Source organism: Anser cygnoides, chromosome 8 (assembly GCF_040182565.1).
Source record: "Anser cygnoides isolate HZ-2024a breed goose chromosome 8, Taihu_goose_T2T_genome, whole genome shotgun sequence".
Classification (NCBI taxonomy): Eukaryota; Metazoa; Chordata; class Aves; order Anseriformes; family Anatidae; genus Anser; species Anser cygnoides.
This window is the reverse complement of record NC_089880.1, coordinates 4,950,184-4,967,581: the sequence shown is the minus strand read 5'-3', so window position 1 is coordinate 4,967,581 and position 17,398 is coordinate 4,950,184. Positions and strand designations below refer to the sequence as shown.

The window sequence follows — 17,398 nt, the reverse complement described above, 5'->3', positions numbered from 1 at the left end:
CGAGCCAAATGACACCTTTGTTTTTACACAGGTGAGCAGGGTAGGAGGCAGATACAGGCTGTTAGGCAGGGGTTAGATGTTATACAGCAGTATTGCCCACACAACTTAATCCAACATCTGTGTCTTTCTTTAAGAAGCATTTATATATCTAGCTTTATGATTCGTAATATAAATATGTAAAAATGTATTTTCAGCTGTCTTATAGCTGCATCACTTATGTATTGAGACTCCCCCAATCAAGTTTACCTAGAGAGATCTGTAAAACTGACTGGTATTTTTACTACTGTACGACCTCATAGAGATTGGAACTGATAGAACTAGGAAAGATTAATCAGTACTTCACTTCTAAGTATACACAGGAAAAAAAAAAAGTTTCTAATTTTTATTTCTTGAAGAGAAGACCCTCTGACATGGAATCTCTGTTTTTCTTCTTCAGCACAGATCTGAACTTTGCTCTTCTATATCTTGTTCTAGGTAACATAGTATTTTATGATTATTTCACAGGGTTTTCAAGGAAAAACTGGTCCTCCTGGTCCTGGTGGGGTTGTTGGCCCTCAGGTACATCATTTAATTTCATACCTAACTTCAAAAAGTCGTTTTTGAAGGGTTATATTATGGCTAGTGCATAAGGCAGTTATTTTTGTTGTATTAAAAGATAACAATGGTTATCTTAACTTTGGTAACAAAATATACATAACAATTTTAGAAACTTCTAATTACTTAGTATTATACATAGTGATCATCAGTGATTCCACAAAATATGCAAATGTTGGATTTTTTTTTTGAGCATTCTTCATGTAATTGTGAATTTGAAGGTTTGCAGAAGTCAAGAATGCTGACTGAGATCTCTAATGTGAAATAGCTTAGAAAGAACAAGACATTATGTGGCAGTATTGTCAGAGGCCAAATTCCAGTCATTTTTAGACTGTTGAGAGTTTCACTATTAAAATTTAATTTATCTAATCTTATTTATTTGCAGTAAAATCAGGTATTTGGATTGCATGGGCTTTTTTTTAGGTAATTCCCTCAGTGAAAATTTTCTGCTAGTGAATCTGAAGAGATATCTTTCAACTCTCTTACTTTTCAATTCATATTATTCAGAAAAGCAACTGTACAGACAGTGTTTTAAGACAAACATAGTACATGGATTTCCCTTACATGTCCTTTTTGTAACCTCCTCCCATATGTAGAAATGCACTGTGTTTTAAGCTTCATTGCCTAAGGAGCAAGGTCAGGTTTTCAATCTGTGGAAGCTGTACAGACATGTCTGCAGGCAAAATGCAATGCAAGATTTATTTTATAGGACAAAGTTATTTTGTAAGTCAGCTTTGTCTGAAGGGGAAGGTGAGGAATGTATGCTCACCAATGGCGATATTTTGTAACATACACTCAGAGCAGCTGGATAATAAGAATCTGTACCCCTTAAAGACATTAAATATCTTGAGATGACTGAGGTTTTACCTTTGTGCTTAGGGTCCTACTGGTGAGACTGGCCCAATTGGTGAAAGAGGTCATCCGGGTCCTCCTGGCCCACCAGGTGAACAAGGCCTCCCAGGTGCAGCAGGAAAAGAAGGTGCTAAGGTATGATGTGGCTTTGGGAAACAAATTGGAAGGGGCAGATAAATTGCCAATAGACTCATGTTAAATTATAATATATAACACACAGAATAAAACCAGGATGTATTATTGACACATTTCCCACAGAAGGATTTTGAAGGCTGAAAGATTCCAATTTTAGAGTTGTTTCTGCTTCTACTGAAATAATTAAAATTATTTTGAGCCAATAATTAGCATTTTTATAATAAAAAATAAGCAAATATATACCACACATTTACTGTGGATATGATGAACATCAACATTATAAATATTTTTTGTTTAATCAAAATGTAATGTTTTCAAGGGTGACCCAGGCCCTCAAGGTATTCCTGGGAAAGATGGACCAGCAGGTCTTCGTGGTTTCCCTGGAGAGAGAGGCCTTCCAGGAGCTCAGGTATAATATAAGCACTACGAAAAATAGTTTGTAAATAAATGAGAATAATGTATTAACCCTCTTATTTCATGGAACCTTCTACTGTGTTTAAAAATGAATACAGTAGTCAAAAAGACATCAAGAATCCAACGTTGTTAAATATCATTGGCTTTATAACCAGAAAGGAATTTATTCAGCTGTTTGTCTCTGGATTTTTACATTTTTCCTATTCCATATGTTGCAAAAATAACTCTTGAATTTTCCAGTGTAAGTAATAAGCATTTTTCTAATTTTTAGGGTCCAGCTGGTCTAAAAGGAGGGGAAGGTCCACAAGGCCCACCTGGCCCAGTTGTAAGTAAACATAATAACTGCATGGAAATGTGAACAATATTACACAAAGTAACCTTTTTTCTTCTACACATGTTGTGATGTTTTCATCATAGATTCACACAATCATAGAATCATTTAGGTTGGAAAAGATCTCTGAGGTCATCTAGTCCAACATTTAACCTAGCACTGTCAAATCCACCATTAAACTCTGTCACTAAACTCTACATCTACACCAACACAGTCTGTAAAACAGGAAACAGATGTATGTCATTCAAAGTGATCAGTAACTGTTTTCTGCTAATTGCTCGTACTAATAAACCTATACCTTGAGGAACGTGAAGATTGTGAATATTTGAAGTCTTCTGCTAACAGTAGATATGAAATGCATTTGTTGGTCAATACTCTCCACTTACACAAGTTGTTGAGATGTAAGAGATTTTCTGTAGTGGAAAGATATTGGATACAGATATTGGACTCATGCTATACTCCCTTTGTATAAATGAAGTTTACTCATACAGTTGACCCAAATAAAGTTAAACATACTGCTGGTGTTCTGCATTGCCTAAGCTAGCATTTAAAAATGTTACATCACCATTTTTGTGCCCTTATTATTATATCTAATCTTTTAAACCAAACACCAGACAGAGTGTAAGATTCATTTTAACTTATTGTGAAACTTTTTTTTTTTAATTTAGACTAGGATACCAGAATGTTTTATTGATACTCATCTCCAGTAATTTCTTTGTAGTTAGGAAACGTCACATAATTTATCTCTTTCCACAACTATTCTACATTTTTTAATTTATTTATTATCTTAAAAAAACAAGTCTGAAGACAATTTTCTCAGAACCTACTGAAATTTTTCACCCTATGTTTGGAGACCTCAACACAATTAAAGAAGGGAGCATATTTCAATTCTATTTTGAGGTGCTTTGAAATTGGTGCAGTAAATGGTAAGAAAGCAGACGTTATTGTTGCAAAGCATTATTTGTGCCACAACATCTTCATTGAAAAAATATTTTTCAGATGAAAGTTTATATTCTGCAGAAAACAGGAAAAGTTGTAGAGTAAGCTTAAGAACTTTGAGAACGTATAATAAACATGGCAAAAATGATCTTATTTTGGAAAAAAATTAATATGTAATTGTAAATCTCCCATTCAAAACCATGGGAAAATAGATCATGCAAGAATGTAAGAATGGCCTACTAAAAATACTGTACTATAAATATTTTTTTAATGGTGCATTATACAATTATTAATAATTGTAGAGGATAAGATGACCAAAAACCATCCATTGCTTTGATGACTTTGTCTTCACTATATGGTCTTGTGTGGACCATGTCTAGAGACAGGCTCAGTGAAACTTTTACAAATTATTTTTGTTTGGCTAATGACACTGCGTAAAATCTTTAGAATTTAACTACTTGTCATGCAGTTATATTTGTTCTGTACACCCTAAGCTTAACATAGGTATAAAAATCTATTTGCCAACTTTTTGTGTTATAGTTGGTATTCATTTTATGATTATGATAGAAAAGCAGGGTTATGTACTTATTTCTCAAAAATCGTAAATAATTCTTAGGTAGCATGAGTAGTTTTGTTTTATTTTGTTTTGTTTTTTCTAGATGGTCCTGTGCTCAACAGTTGTTTATATTTAGATTTTTTTTCATGTTTGGACTACTACTATATATATATCTGCTGCCTCTTTCATTGCAATTTGTAGTAGGCTTTCACTGAAAGTACTTGAAATAGGATACTTGCTTAAAGTTGCCTGTTCTCTGTTATTTTCATACAAGGAACTTCTACAGGGATGCACTGGATGTAAATGGTACACTCATCCTCAAACACAAACTGTGTAGATTTTGACAACCATCTTGTCAACTCATTTCTCTCTTCCATTCAGTGCAACTGAAGTGGGGGAAAAAAAAAAAAAGTCAGCACAGCTATTCCTATTAGGCAAAAAAGTAATAGAGGAGCTGAAATTTTATGTATTTCAGTAACAAAGCTCTCAGATACCCTTACAATTCATACTGGGATTAGAATGCATTAAACAGGGAGGAAAAAAAACCCACCACCCCAAAGATCTACTATAGCACACATTTAAGCTTTAATTCTTAATTTTAACTCCTAAAATTTTAATTCTTAAAATGAAGTATTGAATTACTTATGCCTTTAAGCTTCTGTTCTTTAAATCAATATATGTTTGTGATGTTCTTAACAAAATGCAGTACATGTACATTCTCAAAAGGCATCAAAAGAAGATAACTAGGAATGCAATGGAAGCTAAAAGGGAGAGTCGAAAGGGATGACTGCTCCACTATATCTGAAGAACCTGAACTGTTAGAAGAAAAGATGAAACAAAATCAAGAAAGCATAGGCCAAAATAGTGTCTTCAAACTAAAGGTCGTGTTATCATTTTTTGTTAAGGGATGCCGTAAGGCTGGACTAACCTCTCAAGTGGATGGTTAGCTCAGGTACAATGAACTAGAACTCTTAAAAGCATGCAGTAACCAGACAGCTCAAGCATACCTGACATTTCAGCACACTTCACTTTCCTAGACAGGATGTCCACACATTAACTGTGTCAGAACTATCATAGTTTCTCATATATATGCGTCATGAAAGGCAGTGAGGAAAAAACATATACCCTGTTTCATGATGGTTGTCCATATTTTGATATACCTGTGTTTGAACATAAATTCAAATGTTCCCTGTTTTTCTACATATAGAGTATGTCTGTTAGTGTTTTAGTTTAGAACACCAGTGTCTTTTTGAGGTGAACATCTTTATCATTCCTACTTACCATGTTTTGGTTCATATCATGGAGCTCTCTTGGAGCTCATGAACTGTATTCCTTTCATGTGAAACTAATTTGGAAGAGAAATTCCAGGAGCCCTTCTAATAAATTCCAGGAGCCCTTGCAATACACGCCAGCTAATAGGAGTTCACTGTCAGAGTAGAGTCAGTGTGAAGTTTACTCCAGAAACACACAGAGCATGGGTATCAGGAGCACAGTACCAACTGACTCATTTTACAAATTCATGCCTTTGGGGCCACACATCCTGCTAAGTCATAAAAGAGTCACGTAGGAAGCTCAGAATTATTTGCAAGGTTTTTTTTTTTGTTTGTTTTGTTTTGTTTTTTGAGAAATATATATAGTTGTAGCAGAAATAATGGGCAAAGTGGAAAGAGCTTGAAGGAAAAATATTTTTTCTGACAAATTTACTTTGAGTTTACTGTTGTGCAAAACAGGCCTCTTGAGGCAGAAACAGCACCAAACTGACCTGAAAGTACTCCAGAAATCCAGTGGTGTTTTTTTCTCCTATTTCATCTTTAATTACTAACTTCTTGTTTTGAAATTGTTTTTCAGTGAATAAGATGCATAGATGCCCTTAATACCAGTTTTCTGTACGTCTGCAAGCACCATAATTAAACCGCAAAAGCTTGTTTTTTTCCCCAACATTTCATAGCAGACTGTGAACATTAAGTAGTCCTAAAATATTTTCCCATCTATTTTTAGCCAATAGAGGGTACACGCAGAAGTGTAATTATAATGGAACCTTCATTTGCCATTTATAAGAGGAAGAGAGTTCATGCCACTGAGTGATTTTCCTCCAATTCCCTGCCAATACCAATTGCTTCTAACTAGCATATATGGTCAATTATACGATTTATTTGGCTAGCACATCCATCTGCGAGCATACCAAACAAATGACTGCTCCAAATACTGTGCATGCCAATTACCGTGCTTAGAGGGATTTGGACAAAAGAGAGAGATGCATGAATGCACTTCAGAGCTTTTTTTTTCCTTTTTTTTGTTTTGTTGTTGTTGGTTTCTTTTTTAACAGTTCTCTCTTATCTGCTGTCTTCATCCTCCGTTTGTTTTATTCCTTTCTCACACTACTGTATGGAATGATGAATTCTGATGAGAGAAAGCTCCTTGGAATGTCAAGCAGTCATTTTTCATTAGCCAATTTAGGGATAGGATACCCAAATTGGACCAGAATTTGCCACCTAAAGGCTACCCAGTTATCAGCATTGAACTGTATAGAGCTATCTTCCTCTATCTGATGAAATTTTTCAGTCATGGGAATGTTCTCTTGTTGAGCATTTTGTTAACAATCAGTAAATAGTACTGTTATGTCCACATAATGTATACGAATCTATAATTACATATCTCTCCACAGAAGGCAAGATAAAAACAGTCACTAATGAGCTTATAGTCTGTATAAGAGAAATATATGACAAAGCATTTCATTCACTTCCATTCTTCAGAGGTTTTTATTAAAAATAAAAAAAGCCACAAATTGATAAAAAGATGAGAAAAGAAGATGCAAAGATGTAAGTAGCCCTGAAAGATCACAGGTTAACAGGGAGTTTGGTAATATGATTATTTCATAGTGGAAGTGACCTAAACATAAAATACTTTTCTGAGTTGTGACTATAATTTAATGTGTTTTACTTTGATCAGAGGCTACACAGCCATTCTCACAAAGAAATAAGAGGATCCTTGAAAACAGAATGCAAACTTTCTGTTCATGCCTCATGTGGAATTTAAGCACGGCAAATAAAAGTGATGCAAAAATGCAAGTGAAAAGTTGGCCTAGTAAAAAGAGCTACTAGAAACTGTGGCCACTGGTAGTGTCTGCTGTCTAATGTAAGAAAGATCCATGAGTTACTTTCCCTTCTATTTTTTCCTCTCTATTCTTGCATTCTACTGATGAGCTGACTTAGAATTGTTTATCTTATGAGATCTGACAGGATCAGAGACCATGGCAGTATGGCTGCAGGGTTGTGAATTGTTCTTGTTGAATTCACTGAAGTCGTAGGAAGTGAAATAACAGAAATAGGATTCAAACTTAGGCATCCACCCAGACTTTCAAAAAAGCACATGGAAGGATAAAGTCATCCAAGTCCTGTATAAATACTGCTTGAACACTAATGCAAAATTAGATCTAATTTGATAAATTAGATAATTTGAAGAGAAAAAAAAAAAAAAAACATTCAGCATAACTGTTCAGCATTCTGTTCTTTGGAGCAGTCATTCAGCACTCTATTCTGCCACAGTAACCTAGAGGGAAAATCACCTTACTATGTAACTAGTACAAGTTATAATAATGGAGTCAGTCCAGGAGAAATATGCCATGGAGAAGAACAAATTGGACCTCATACATGAAAGCACCTTAAGATTCCAGTGTTCCAAGAGTCAGCAAATTCATTCTTGCTTAAACGTGGAAAACAATGGCTAGTCAGAGCCTCAGGCTACAATATCTGTTACTTATCCATTCCATGATGTACCACACCTGTTTAACAGTTGGGAAAGTGAAATTATCAATAACTTTAAAGTGTCACAAACTAGCCCATAAGTGTAAAGCTGAAAAGCTGGAGAAATGCTAGTACAGAAAAATAAATAAATGGTGCCCTATTGATACAAAAATTGTAAATGATTTAAAAGATCAAATATGAAAATGTAGAAGTGTATAGGACAGTTCTCTTTGTTTCTCAGTTTCCAGTAAGTCCACAAATTTCAAGGTTAACTGTATTGCTGCTAGTGAAACAGTTTAGACTTGTAGCCACAAGACTAGCCCATATCTCAAATATAACGGAACAGAATACTCAGCTGGTTTTCTTTTCCTGCTGCCATAGCTACTGGAATTGCAGTAGGAGGAGGATGTACAACATCCTTAATGTCAAGACTTGCAAAGCTGGATTTCGTGTTAGAGTTCTTAGCCAGTGACGGTACTAAAAAAGCACCAAGAAGCTCTGTCGTTCTCCATACTCTGTCTGTGTGCAGGAGACCATCATGTTTCTACCTCTCTGTACATGCTGTTTTTTATGGAATACACAATTTTGGAATACACAGTTCCAGTGTTTTTTCTACATACACTTCTCTTTTCACCTTTCATTTGCAGTATAATGTTTTAAAATTTATATGTGCTTATCTGAAAATACCAGTGCATCTAATCCTCCTTTGTATGACACATCAAATTAGTCATTATACTTGAGATTTGCACAAGTGAATTGAAAGGCAGAAACATATTTATCAATGCAGCTATGTACAGTACAATACCTGATGAAAATTTAGGGTTGTGGTGTAGGTTAGTTAGTTCTGTGTTTTCGTATGGTGGGTATTCTTTCATCAAGATAGTATGTTAATGTATTTTGGAAACTCACAGGAAGAAAAGATCTTGAAAACAGGCTGAAGCACATTCCTATTATGATGAACAAATACAGGAAGAGGTAAAAAAAAATCAAATTAGTATTGAAGAAGAACTATTAACTGCAAACTTCAGGTTAGTTCTTTCAGCTTTTGCCTTTAATTGTACACATGCTGAATGTGCACCCTTCTACCAACTGTGAAATCTCACTGAGTAGCACAGGTATTCTTCACTGTTGGCAAAAGATGTGAATTGTTGACCTGAGTTATGAATACCACCAACAGCTATCAGGGCTACATCAGAATTCTCTTACTTTTTTTTTTTATTTCTTCCCAGGGTTCACCAGGGGAACGTGGTGCAGCAGGCACTGCTGGTCCAATTGGTCTACCAGGTCGTCCTGGACCTCAGGGTCCTCCAGGCCCTGCAGGAGAGAAGGGTGCTCCTGTAAGTAATCACAGAGTCATATTAAACTGGCATAGCACAGACTTTTCATTCCTGAACATTAATTTTTCCCATTATGGTTTTTGCCTATTAAATGTATCAAATTAATTAAATACTAAAACGTTTATTGTGATGCCCTCTAACACTCAAGAAGGGTTAAACTTGTTATTATCGCAGCAGTGAGTGATTATAGTAAGAAAGGTTCTCAAATCAGTCTTACATTTAAATTTTGTATCCAGCCACTCTGCAGTAGAGCACAAGTATATTTGTCCTCAGCTTCCATTATTATTTAGCATAATTTTCTGATACATTCTCTACCGTTTACAGTTTCCTACCTGTTGATTTTTAAAATGTTTTGTTGTACTCGTTATTGAAACACTACAGTCATTTCATCCTGCCATTTTCATTTCTAAGTTTGTTTCTTTTGTAATATCCTTATAAATATTTTGAACTTCCTTCTTTCTCTCATTGAATACATTGAGAGCATTTCAGATAATGTGAAACAACTGATAATAACCTTATGATGTACACGTTCAGTTCTATACTTATACGCAAATGAGTTTTATATAGCTTAGAGAAATATTCAGATAATTTGAATTATTTACAAAGTCAGTTTTATGGATGTTTAGGTAATATCATTTTCCTTAGTTTTTCTAAGTTCAGTTAGTGGAACCTCAAAACATGCTTTCCTAAAATGAAATCATGTTTTTGGACTCTGCATTTCACACAGCAAAGAAAAGGCAAAACAATCAGCAGCAAATGCATAGTAAAAAAAAAAAAAATGCAGCAATTGTTGAGAGCAGAGGCTTTTGTTACTTGAAATTCCTCACAAAACATGTTTGAGGAAGTCAGGTTTCAGAAAATATGTATCTGTATCACAGCTGTGAACCTGCATTCACTCATATGTCAGAGTTATGACATCTTTAACTTTTTAATTTGGAATTAATTTACTCATTTAGTAATCTCGTTGTTACAGCAGCATGTCTAAGCTTATATATTCTTTTTAAAGACTTGTATTACAGAGATGACCTCTGTATTTGTTGTGTTTTCTGATGACTGTGAATATTGGTAAACTCATTTTCTAGAAGGTGTGAGAGACAGGAGAACATAGGCATTGAACTGCTTCTACTTGAATAGAGGACATGGTGTTATCTTGGAACATCTTTTGGGTGGAGTTGGACTGTATTTACGTATTGCTAACGTGACTCACTGCAGTGCAAGCTTTGTTCGTCTCCTGTGATAATGTGGATCAGTTCCTTTTCTTCAAAACCAGGGTGAAAAAGGTCCTCAAGGTCCAGCTGGACGTGATGGAGTACAAGGTCCTGTAGGGCTTCCTGGTCCTGCTGGTCCAAGTGGTTCTCCCGGCGAAGATGGTGACAAGGTGAATCATTATAACTGGCATTAATATACCTGTGAGAAGGTTTGAAAGTACAGTTTTCTGGTTTCAGCTCTCCTCACAATAAATATAGCAACTCAACAACTCATTCCTGCCCCTAAGACTCCCCCAATACACTGAAAATTAAAAAACAAACAAACAAACCACAATTTTCTGTTATCAGATGTCTGAGTGACAGATGCCACAGCAGACTGGGATTTGTGTTCAAGAGCTAGAAAAATAACATTTTTCCTGGCAAAGGAACAAGGATTAAAGTGTGGCAAAATAATTCAAGTCACATGATGTCAAAATTGATTTTTGCCTATTTTAGAAATTTGGTCTATGGAATGAGTAAGATTAAATGTTCTCAGTAATGGATGGTGATTTAGAACTGTTTGTAATAGGTTGAGGCTGTTAGAAAAATGTACTTGCAGCAGAGATATTCTGTTAACTTCTGGCAGAATTTAGGACACAGCACCTTTCAGGATCATCTTGAATGTTTGTTTGATCTAGCACTGTTCTGTTAGTTAACATAGTGCATAGGTAAAGACTTTGAGGTTTGTTTTTATAATGCTATAGTGTTATTTGTCCCACAGATAATATTTTCTGTGATTTATTTTTTTTAAATTGTATAAAGAAACTTTTCTTCCTGACAAGTTTTCCTAGCAATATGAATCATATTAAAGTTTTGAAATATTGTACATGGCAGTAAGAAAAAATTATTCAGTCACATACAGTTAGATAAGCCTGTAAATCACTGTACTGTTGTTAAAAGTTCATATTAAAGGTGAGGAACACAATTTCCATTATTTAGAACTTAGTATCACTATACTTCAAAGCTACATCTTTTGGGCCTTTGCAGTATAAAAGTTAATATCTGGATTAATATGACATACTGTTGAATGATGCAGAATTGTCCCCTTTAGGCCTTTACACTTGAAACTGAAGCACACAACACAGAGTAATCGTATCAAATGGAACATTTAAAGATACTGTGATTGTGGTGTCAGCTAAATGTGAAGGAGGCCATTCTAAACAAGAACTAACTTTTAACTTTCAATTACAGGGTGAAATTGGTGAACCGGGTCAAAAAGGTAGTAAAGGTGACAAAGGAGAAAATGTGAGTAGCAAAATCCTTTGTCTGTTTTGTTTTTCATAAATAAAAGGTATTCATATAGTTTTGCCACCTCAAAAAATAGGAACAAAGACACATTTTAAAATGCTTCTTCAAATTAATGTTGAGTTTTAATAGAGTATTAGAAATACTAAATATACTATTTATATACTAAATACTAAATATAAATGTTTGGTATTTATCATGTTCCTTGAGCCTACAGAATCATTAAAAAGTAAATGGGTTAAACTACATTCCTAAGCACCCTTCCTGTATCATTTTAATTCATCCATTCTGCATTTGAACTTGGAAAGACCAAGAGTATACATTGTCTTACTGTGTTTAAGCTGACTCTCTGGATTATGTGACACACCCAACTTTAGCTTCTTAGCCATAATGATGAATATGAAGACTTAGCAGAGAAATTTATTAATACAGTTTAAAATTATTTTAAAAATACCTAATTATTGGAGAGTGAACTTAACTGGTTTCAACATTTCAGAAGAACAAAGACCTTATACAAGTTTTCAAATACTATCACTAGGCCCAACAGTAAACCTGAACTAATTAGGCTTCTACTGAGTTCATTTGAGCAGTTTTTGAACTTCAAAATTATTTCTACAGCACTTCCTTTTCCAAGCTTTTCCTACTTTAAAATTTGAAGCAAGAAAGAATCAAACTAGATTTTGTTTTGTTTTGTTTCTTACCCCAAAATTCAGTTTTATATTATTTTTCACCAACATTCACAGTTGTCAAAACTCAGAAGTCAACACAGGGGTATTCATAGCTAAGCGTATTTACTATCTTGAAAACACTGAGCTTATTGTGACTAACTACATATAGAGCATCATAAAAGTAGATTGCTTCTAAAATTTGCAGCAAATTTATGGCTTCCATAGAATTAGATGATGTTTTGTGGGACTATGCATACAAATTTAAGCATTTCACAGTTTTATGATAATTTTGTAGAAAAAAATGTTGAGACAAAATGTGCAGAAAAATTACAAGTTTTTTTTTGTTTGTTTTTAAAGATAGGCTTGTCTTTTTCAACTATTTATGTGAGAAAGACTTACTTCTGCAGTTTTCAGGGCTGAAAATACATACTATTCACAATCCTATTGTATTAGATCAAATCACAAGTGTTAATAATAAACTGTTTGCAAGGCCCTGTAACATATATATGGATGAGAGAGCAGTTGTATTATAAAACGCATTTCTCCAAGAAACATACATGTAACCAAATTGTTGAACAAATCCTGCTTCGTACTGAAATTAGTCTTGCATAATCTCTTGCAGTTCTGATCAGTCTCTCTCCTTTTGCCCTCCAGAGCAGTGGAAAAGAGAGTCTGAGCATGTGTCCAAATAACTTCTCATTAGTCAGTATTAAAGTAGCTTCAAACAATATTTTGCATCAAAATGAGTATCAAATGAGGTTAAAAATATATATGTCTTGTTCTGGGCCCTATAAAATGAAGGAAGAGGTAGAAGCATCCTACAGTGTGTAGAATAAGGGCATTCCAATATTTTAAAAGTCGTGCATGCTAATTCCCTTCCTCATGGTAACCCTCCCAGTCTATAGGAGCATTCCTAGGAGTCCTTTAATTTAGATATGTCACAATACAGGCTAAAAAGCTTTGCTTCTCTTTTTGCCATGATATATGTAATATATATGTTAAGGAAAAATGAAAGGAAAAAAAGGAGCTCAGAATAAAAGAGAAGGAATACATAGCTTGAAATTTCCAACACCCTAGAAAATAAGATGTTCTAAAATATGCATAGAACCCCAAAAAAGAAATGGGCTCTGAAGTCCCTTTTCCTAATCTCCGTGACTGAAAAAGATTAAGTTCTTCTCAGAGATATTTTTTCTTCTCATGAAAAAAAGATTTAATATCAAAGGGAATGTGGATCCCAGTGCTCAACAAGAACTTAGCATTCACGTTAGATTTTTCTCATGCCTCATAGGTGTCAAAATAAACTTTGTGCTGTCACAAAAAAAAACATTTACGATTTCATAAATCTAATTCAGACAATAAGTATTTTATTTAAAGGAGAATTGTTAGGTAATACTTTAAAGGTTGGCATTTTCTGCAGAAATCTCATTGAAAGGTCTGATATTTTTAATTTTGAAAAAATAGTTTTCATCTTCAATTTTTCATCTTCATCTTCATCATTCAATTTTGCATAGAGTCTATTTTAAATATTCTGAAACATTGTAAGTGCTTACAATAAATGTCAGTTTAAAGTTTATTATAGACACAAAAATCTGAGCCTTTGAGAACTAAATAAACAATGCTTGTTTGTACTGAATGGAAAAAACTTGTGAATAATACTACATTCTCCATGGAGAAATGTAGAAACATTTAATAGTGTTTGATCATGCAAATAGATTTGCTATTAATCTCATTCCAGATGCCATAATTGCTAACTTTTCCTTTTGTTGTTGCAGGGTCCTCCAGGTCCACCAGGACTTCAGGGTCCTGTTGGTGCTCCTGGTATAGCTGTAAGTAGCTTGTTCAGAGTAAACCACAATATTCCTATAACTCATCTGATACTTAGAAGTTCTGAGAAGCGCATGGTAATTTGTGCTCCTTGCGCAGGAAGAGACTTCAAATCACTGTTAACTGCTGTGTCCTTACATTCAGTTGTTTATTATAAACAAGCTTGCACATCTATTACTTGATTTGCAGCAGGACATAATTTGAAGGAATTATTAAAAATGAAATAGTGTAAGTAATGAATAGGGCTCATCCTTTCAGCCAATTTTTTGATGTTTTTATAACAGTCCATGGTAAAATCAGTTTGATACTAAATGCATTTAAAAGAGAGCATTTCTTTTTAAAATACACCAAGTACCAAAATGAGGTGTTTTTAAGTTTTGAATTCTTCTGCCATAAATGTTGGTAGAGCTATGTGCTATTCATATTTTACTAATATGTAGGTGTTCAATACCTAGAAAGTTTATGCAGATGTGAAAGTGAAGAGGTATTCAGGGAAAATTCTTGTGAGACTTGTAGTATTGTTTGACCTACCAAGACATATGCTGGTATTCTGTTGATATAACAGATTTCGTTCAATCAAGTTGGTGTACACGCATTTGTAAAGATATTAGGGCTGATTCTGAACCCTCTCTTAATTGTTTTGCCAGTGGTATCAGAAGAGCTTCTTCTGTTATCAGACCTGTGATATATTTGCTTTTTGCTCTTTCCAAATAGGGAGGTGATGGGGAGCCAGGCCCAAGAGGTCAGCAAGGGATGTTTGGGCAAAAAGGTGACGAAGGACCTCGAGGCTTCCCTGGACCCCCAGGCCCCATTGGATTGCAGGTAAATTTATTTAATGTTTTACCCTCCACCTGTAAGAAGCCTTATTTCTGTGTTAGAAACTGAATGAGTATTGTCTTCTATTAAATACATGGTAGTATCAGTTAGTAAGAACTGAAAGAATCCATATTCGTACAGTTCATGCACAAATAACAGATTTAATGCTGAAGAAGATTGGTAGGATGCTCTGAAACTGAATTCCTGGCAACTGTAGGCTTTAGAATGTCATTCAGTAATTCATTTGTTTATTGACTCAAACAATTTCTGTTTTATCAAGAGCACTTTTTTACTGGAGATACACATTTTAAAGAAAAGATTCAACCTGGGGGAGTATTTAATGTGTCCTAATCATTTGCTGCATTTTCAAAATAGGTTTTGGCAATGTAATGCGTTTCTCAATGAGATACCATTGCAGCCATCATTTGTGTTCTGAAAGATTAGCAGAACTCAATGCAGTTTATACACTGCTGCCATCACTAGCAGTATACCTATAGTTTCACATTTCTTTCCCTCAAAAACATCAATCAGGAAAAAAAAAATCCTAAATTTTCTTATGAATTGTTGGTTTTTACCATTTTATAGAGTGAAATTGTCCTTTTTATTTTTCTCAGATTTAGGATACTGTTTCAGGTGATGTTTTTGGAAAGACTAGTATACTCTACCTTCCCATTTCATGTTTAATCAGCACAAAGCTACATAAATATAAAAATCAATTAGCTTGAGACTTAAAGCGAGCAATTATTTTTCTGATTCTGATTGTCTTTTATGTATGTTGATCCATGGACCAAAATGCTAATTGTAATGAAGTACCATTGAGAAATTAGGAGTTTCTTTTATCAAGTAATACAGTTCTCATGGTAATAATGAACTATTGAGGAGTAATTTTCTCTTTCTTATATATAATATTCCATGGTAATTCTATTACACTTATTTCAATTAAATTCTAGTGATAGTACTTAAATTGGGCATTAAGGAAAAGTATTTTTGTTCATAAAAGTGAAAATGTGTTATTTTGAATATTTATTACCTTAACTATGAATTTCTTTACTGTTCAAAATATATTTTATAGTATTTTTAAAGAAGGGTATTTCTAACAAAAGGAGTAGAAAATCAAGAAAATCTGAAAAACTCTACTGACATATCTAAGTTATCTCACAGTTTATGGCAATTTTACTTAAATATTGAAATATAAAAATGACAAGCACCTCAACAACATCTCACCAAAAGGAACTGGAAAGACTCCCAGAATACCGTGTCCAATAATGAATGAAATAGCAATTAATTGAAATCAGTTGGAGATTTTCAATGTTAGAATTAGGTGTTCACTGAGTGGCTTTTGAGAATATTTTCAAAGACAGAAATATCAATTAAATGTTTAATTGCCTTTAAGGTTTCATAAATATGGCCTCTGCAAACAGTATAAAATGTGCTTTAAATTTAATATTTACATTAACAATTAGCGGAATCAGGACCTGAGATTGCAACTTTTAAAACAAGCAATGGACATACATACATACATATAGATAGATAAACAAACAAACAAAAAAAACAGCATTATCTGATGAGTTAATGTTGGCTTTTTCATGTTGATTGTTTAATAGTAAATAAGCTTTCACAACAACCACAAGGCACTGACAGGTCAGCCAAGTTTCCACTGTAGTAGACAACAGAGACATACATCATTTTTAGAAAAGGTATACCTCTGAATTTTAACAAGTCTTTCTGTAGTTCAGATTGTGTCAAAGTAGAAGGGCAGCTGAGAAATAGATACAGTGTTGGTTATGTTCGTACTTCCTAATTTTTATACAGCTTTGCAGCAAAGATGACAAGTTACCCTTTCCAATCTGGTTGGTAATATTTTGATACATACTTTGAAAGCAGCAGAACCCTGGAGATGAAACTTAAAACCAGACCTTAATATAATGCAAATCACTATAATGCTACTGGACTCCTTGGCTTGATAGAGAAGCCAAGTACCCTACATTTAGGATTGTCCAGCTTAGTGGTGATAGTGTTTCTAGCAGGGGGAACATTATGCTAGGTATCAGTATTAGCATCATCTACAGTTTCCTTCTCTTGATGTTTGTTACTAGACAAACTTGGACACTTTGCTTGTAAGAATGTTTGCATAACGCAATGCAATGCCTCTCAGCAGGATTCATTACCTCCACTGGACAACTTGCTAAAGCAGTTTTACGGCTTCCAATACTGAGGTAGCTTAGACATCTTTGCATGCCACTTCACTGTGCTGCATTGATCATGTTTTGTTGACATATATATGTATCATAGCATAAATCAAATTATCCAAACACCCACTTGGGTTTTGGATAATGATGACACTGTTTTTCAAGTCAGCCACCCTAGCATTTATGCGTGTTCATTTTTTTTTATTTTTTTTTTAAATTTTCTGATTCACCTTGTTTAAACAGCCCAGGACTACATATACATTTGCTGTAATATTAAAAATTCATTTTGTTTATAGGTGTATTTATTACAAATAGTGGTGGTTGTTTTTTTTTTGTTCCCCCCTTCCCTGTCCAAGTTTCACATGTATATATATTGTTTTATATTGATTTATATCTCATCATTCCAGATACCCTACTAATAGTTTTCATATTTCTTCCCTGTGTTTCAGGGTCTGCCTGGCCCACCAGGTGAAAAAGGTGAAAATGGTGATGTGGGCCCAATGGTAAG

At 34.2% G+C, this 17,398-nt stretch overlaps 1 protein-coding gene and 1 long non-coding RNA gene across 5 annotated transcripts in view; one reads left to right on the top strand and one right to left on the bottom strand.

The window, feature by feature from the left end:
• The window catches only part of COL11A1 (collagen type XI alpha 1 chain), a 139,537-nt gene that overhangs the window by 93,848 nt on the left and 28,291 nt on the right, over nt 1-17,398 (top strand). For all 4 annotated transcript variants that reach the window (XM_067001898.1, XM_067001899.1, XM_013186558.3 and 1 more), the window contains 10 exons: nt 505-558; nt 1,474-1,581; nt 1,901-1,990; nt 2,267-2,320; nt 8,794-8,901; nt 10,172-10,279; nt 11,340-11,393; nt 13,834-13,887; nt 14,600-14,707; nt 17,340-17,393. In XM_067001898.1, coding sequence (XP_066857999.1) covers nt 505-558; nt 1,474-1,581; nt 1,901-1,990; nt 2,267-2,320; nt 8,794-8,901; nt 10,172-10,279; nt 11,340-11,393; nt 13,834-13,887; nt 14,600-14,707; nt 17,340-17,393 — 792 coding nt within the window. The remainder of the gene's footprint in view (nt 1-504; nt 559-1,473; nt 1,582-1,900; nt 1,991-2,266; nt 2,321-8,793; nt 8,902-10,171; nt 10,280-11,339; nt 11,394-13,833; nt 13,888-14,599; nt 14,708-17,339; nt 17,394-17,398) is intronic.
• The window catches only part of LOC136786276 (uncharacterized), a 42,814-nt gene continuing 34,154 nt past the window's right edge, over nt 8,739-17,398 (bottom strand). Inside the window, exons 5-6 of the long non-coding RNA XR_007164453.2 lie at nt 10,109-10,308; nt 8,739-8,878 (exon numbers count right to left, since the gene is read on the bottom strand). This is a non-coding gene — a long non-coding RNA (uncharacterized lncRNA). The remainder of the gene's footprint in view (nt 8,879-10,108; nt 10,309-17,398) is intronic.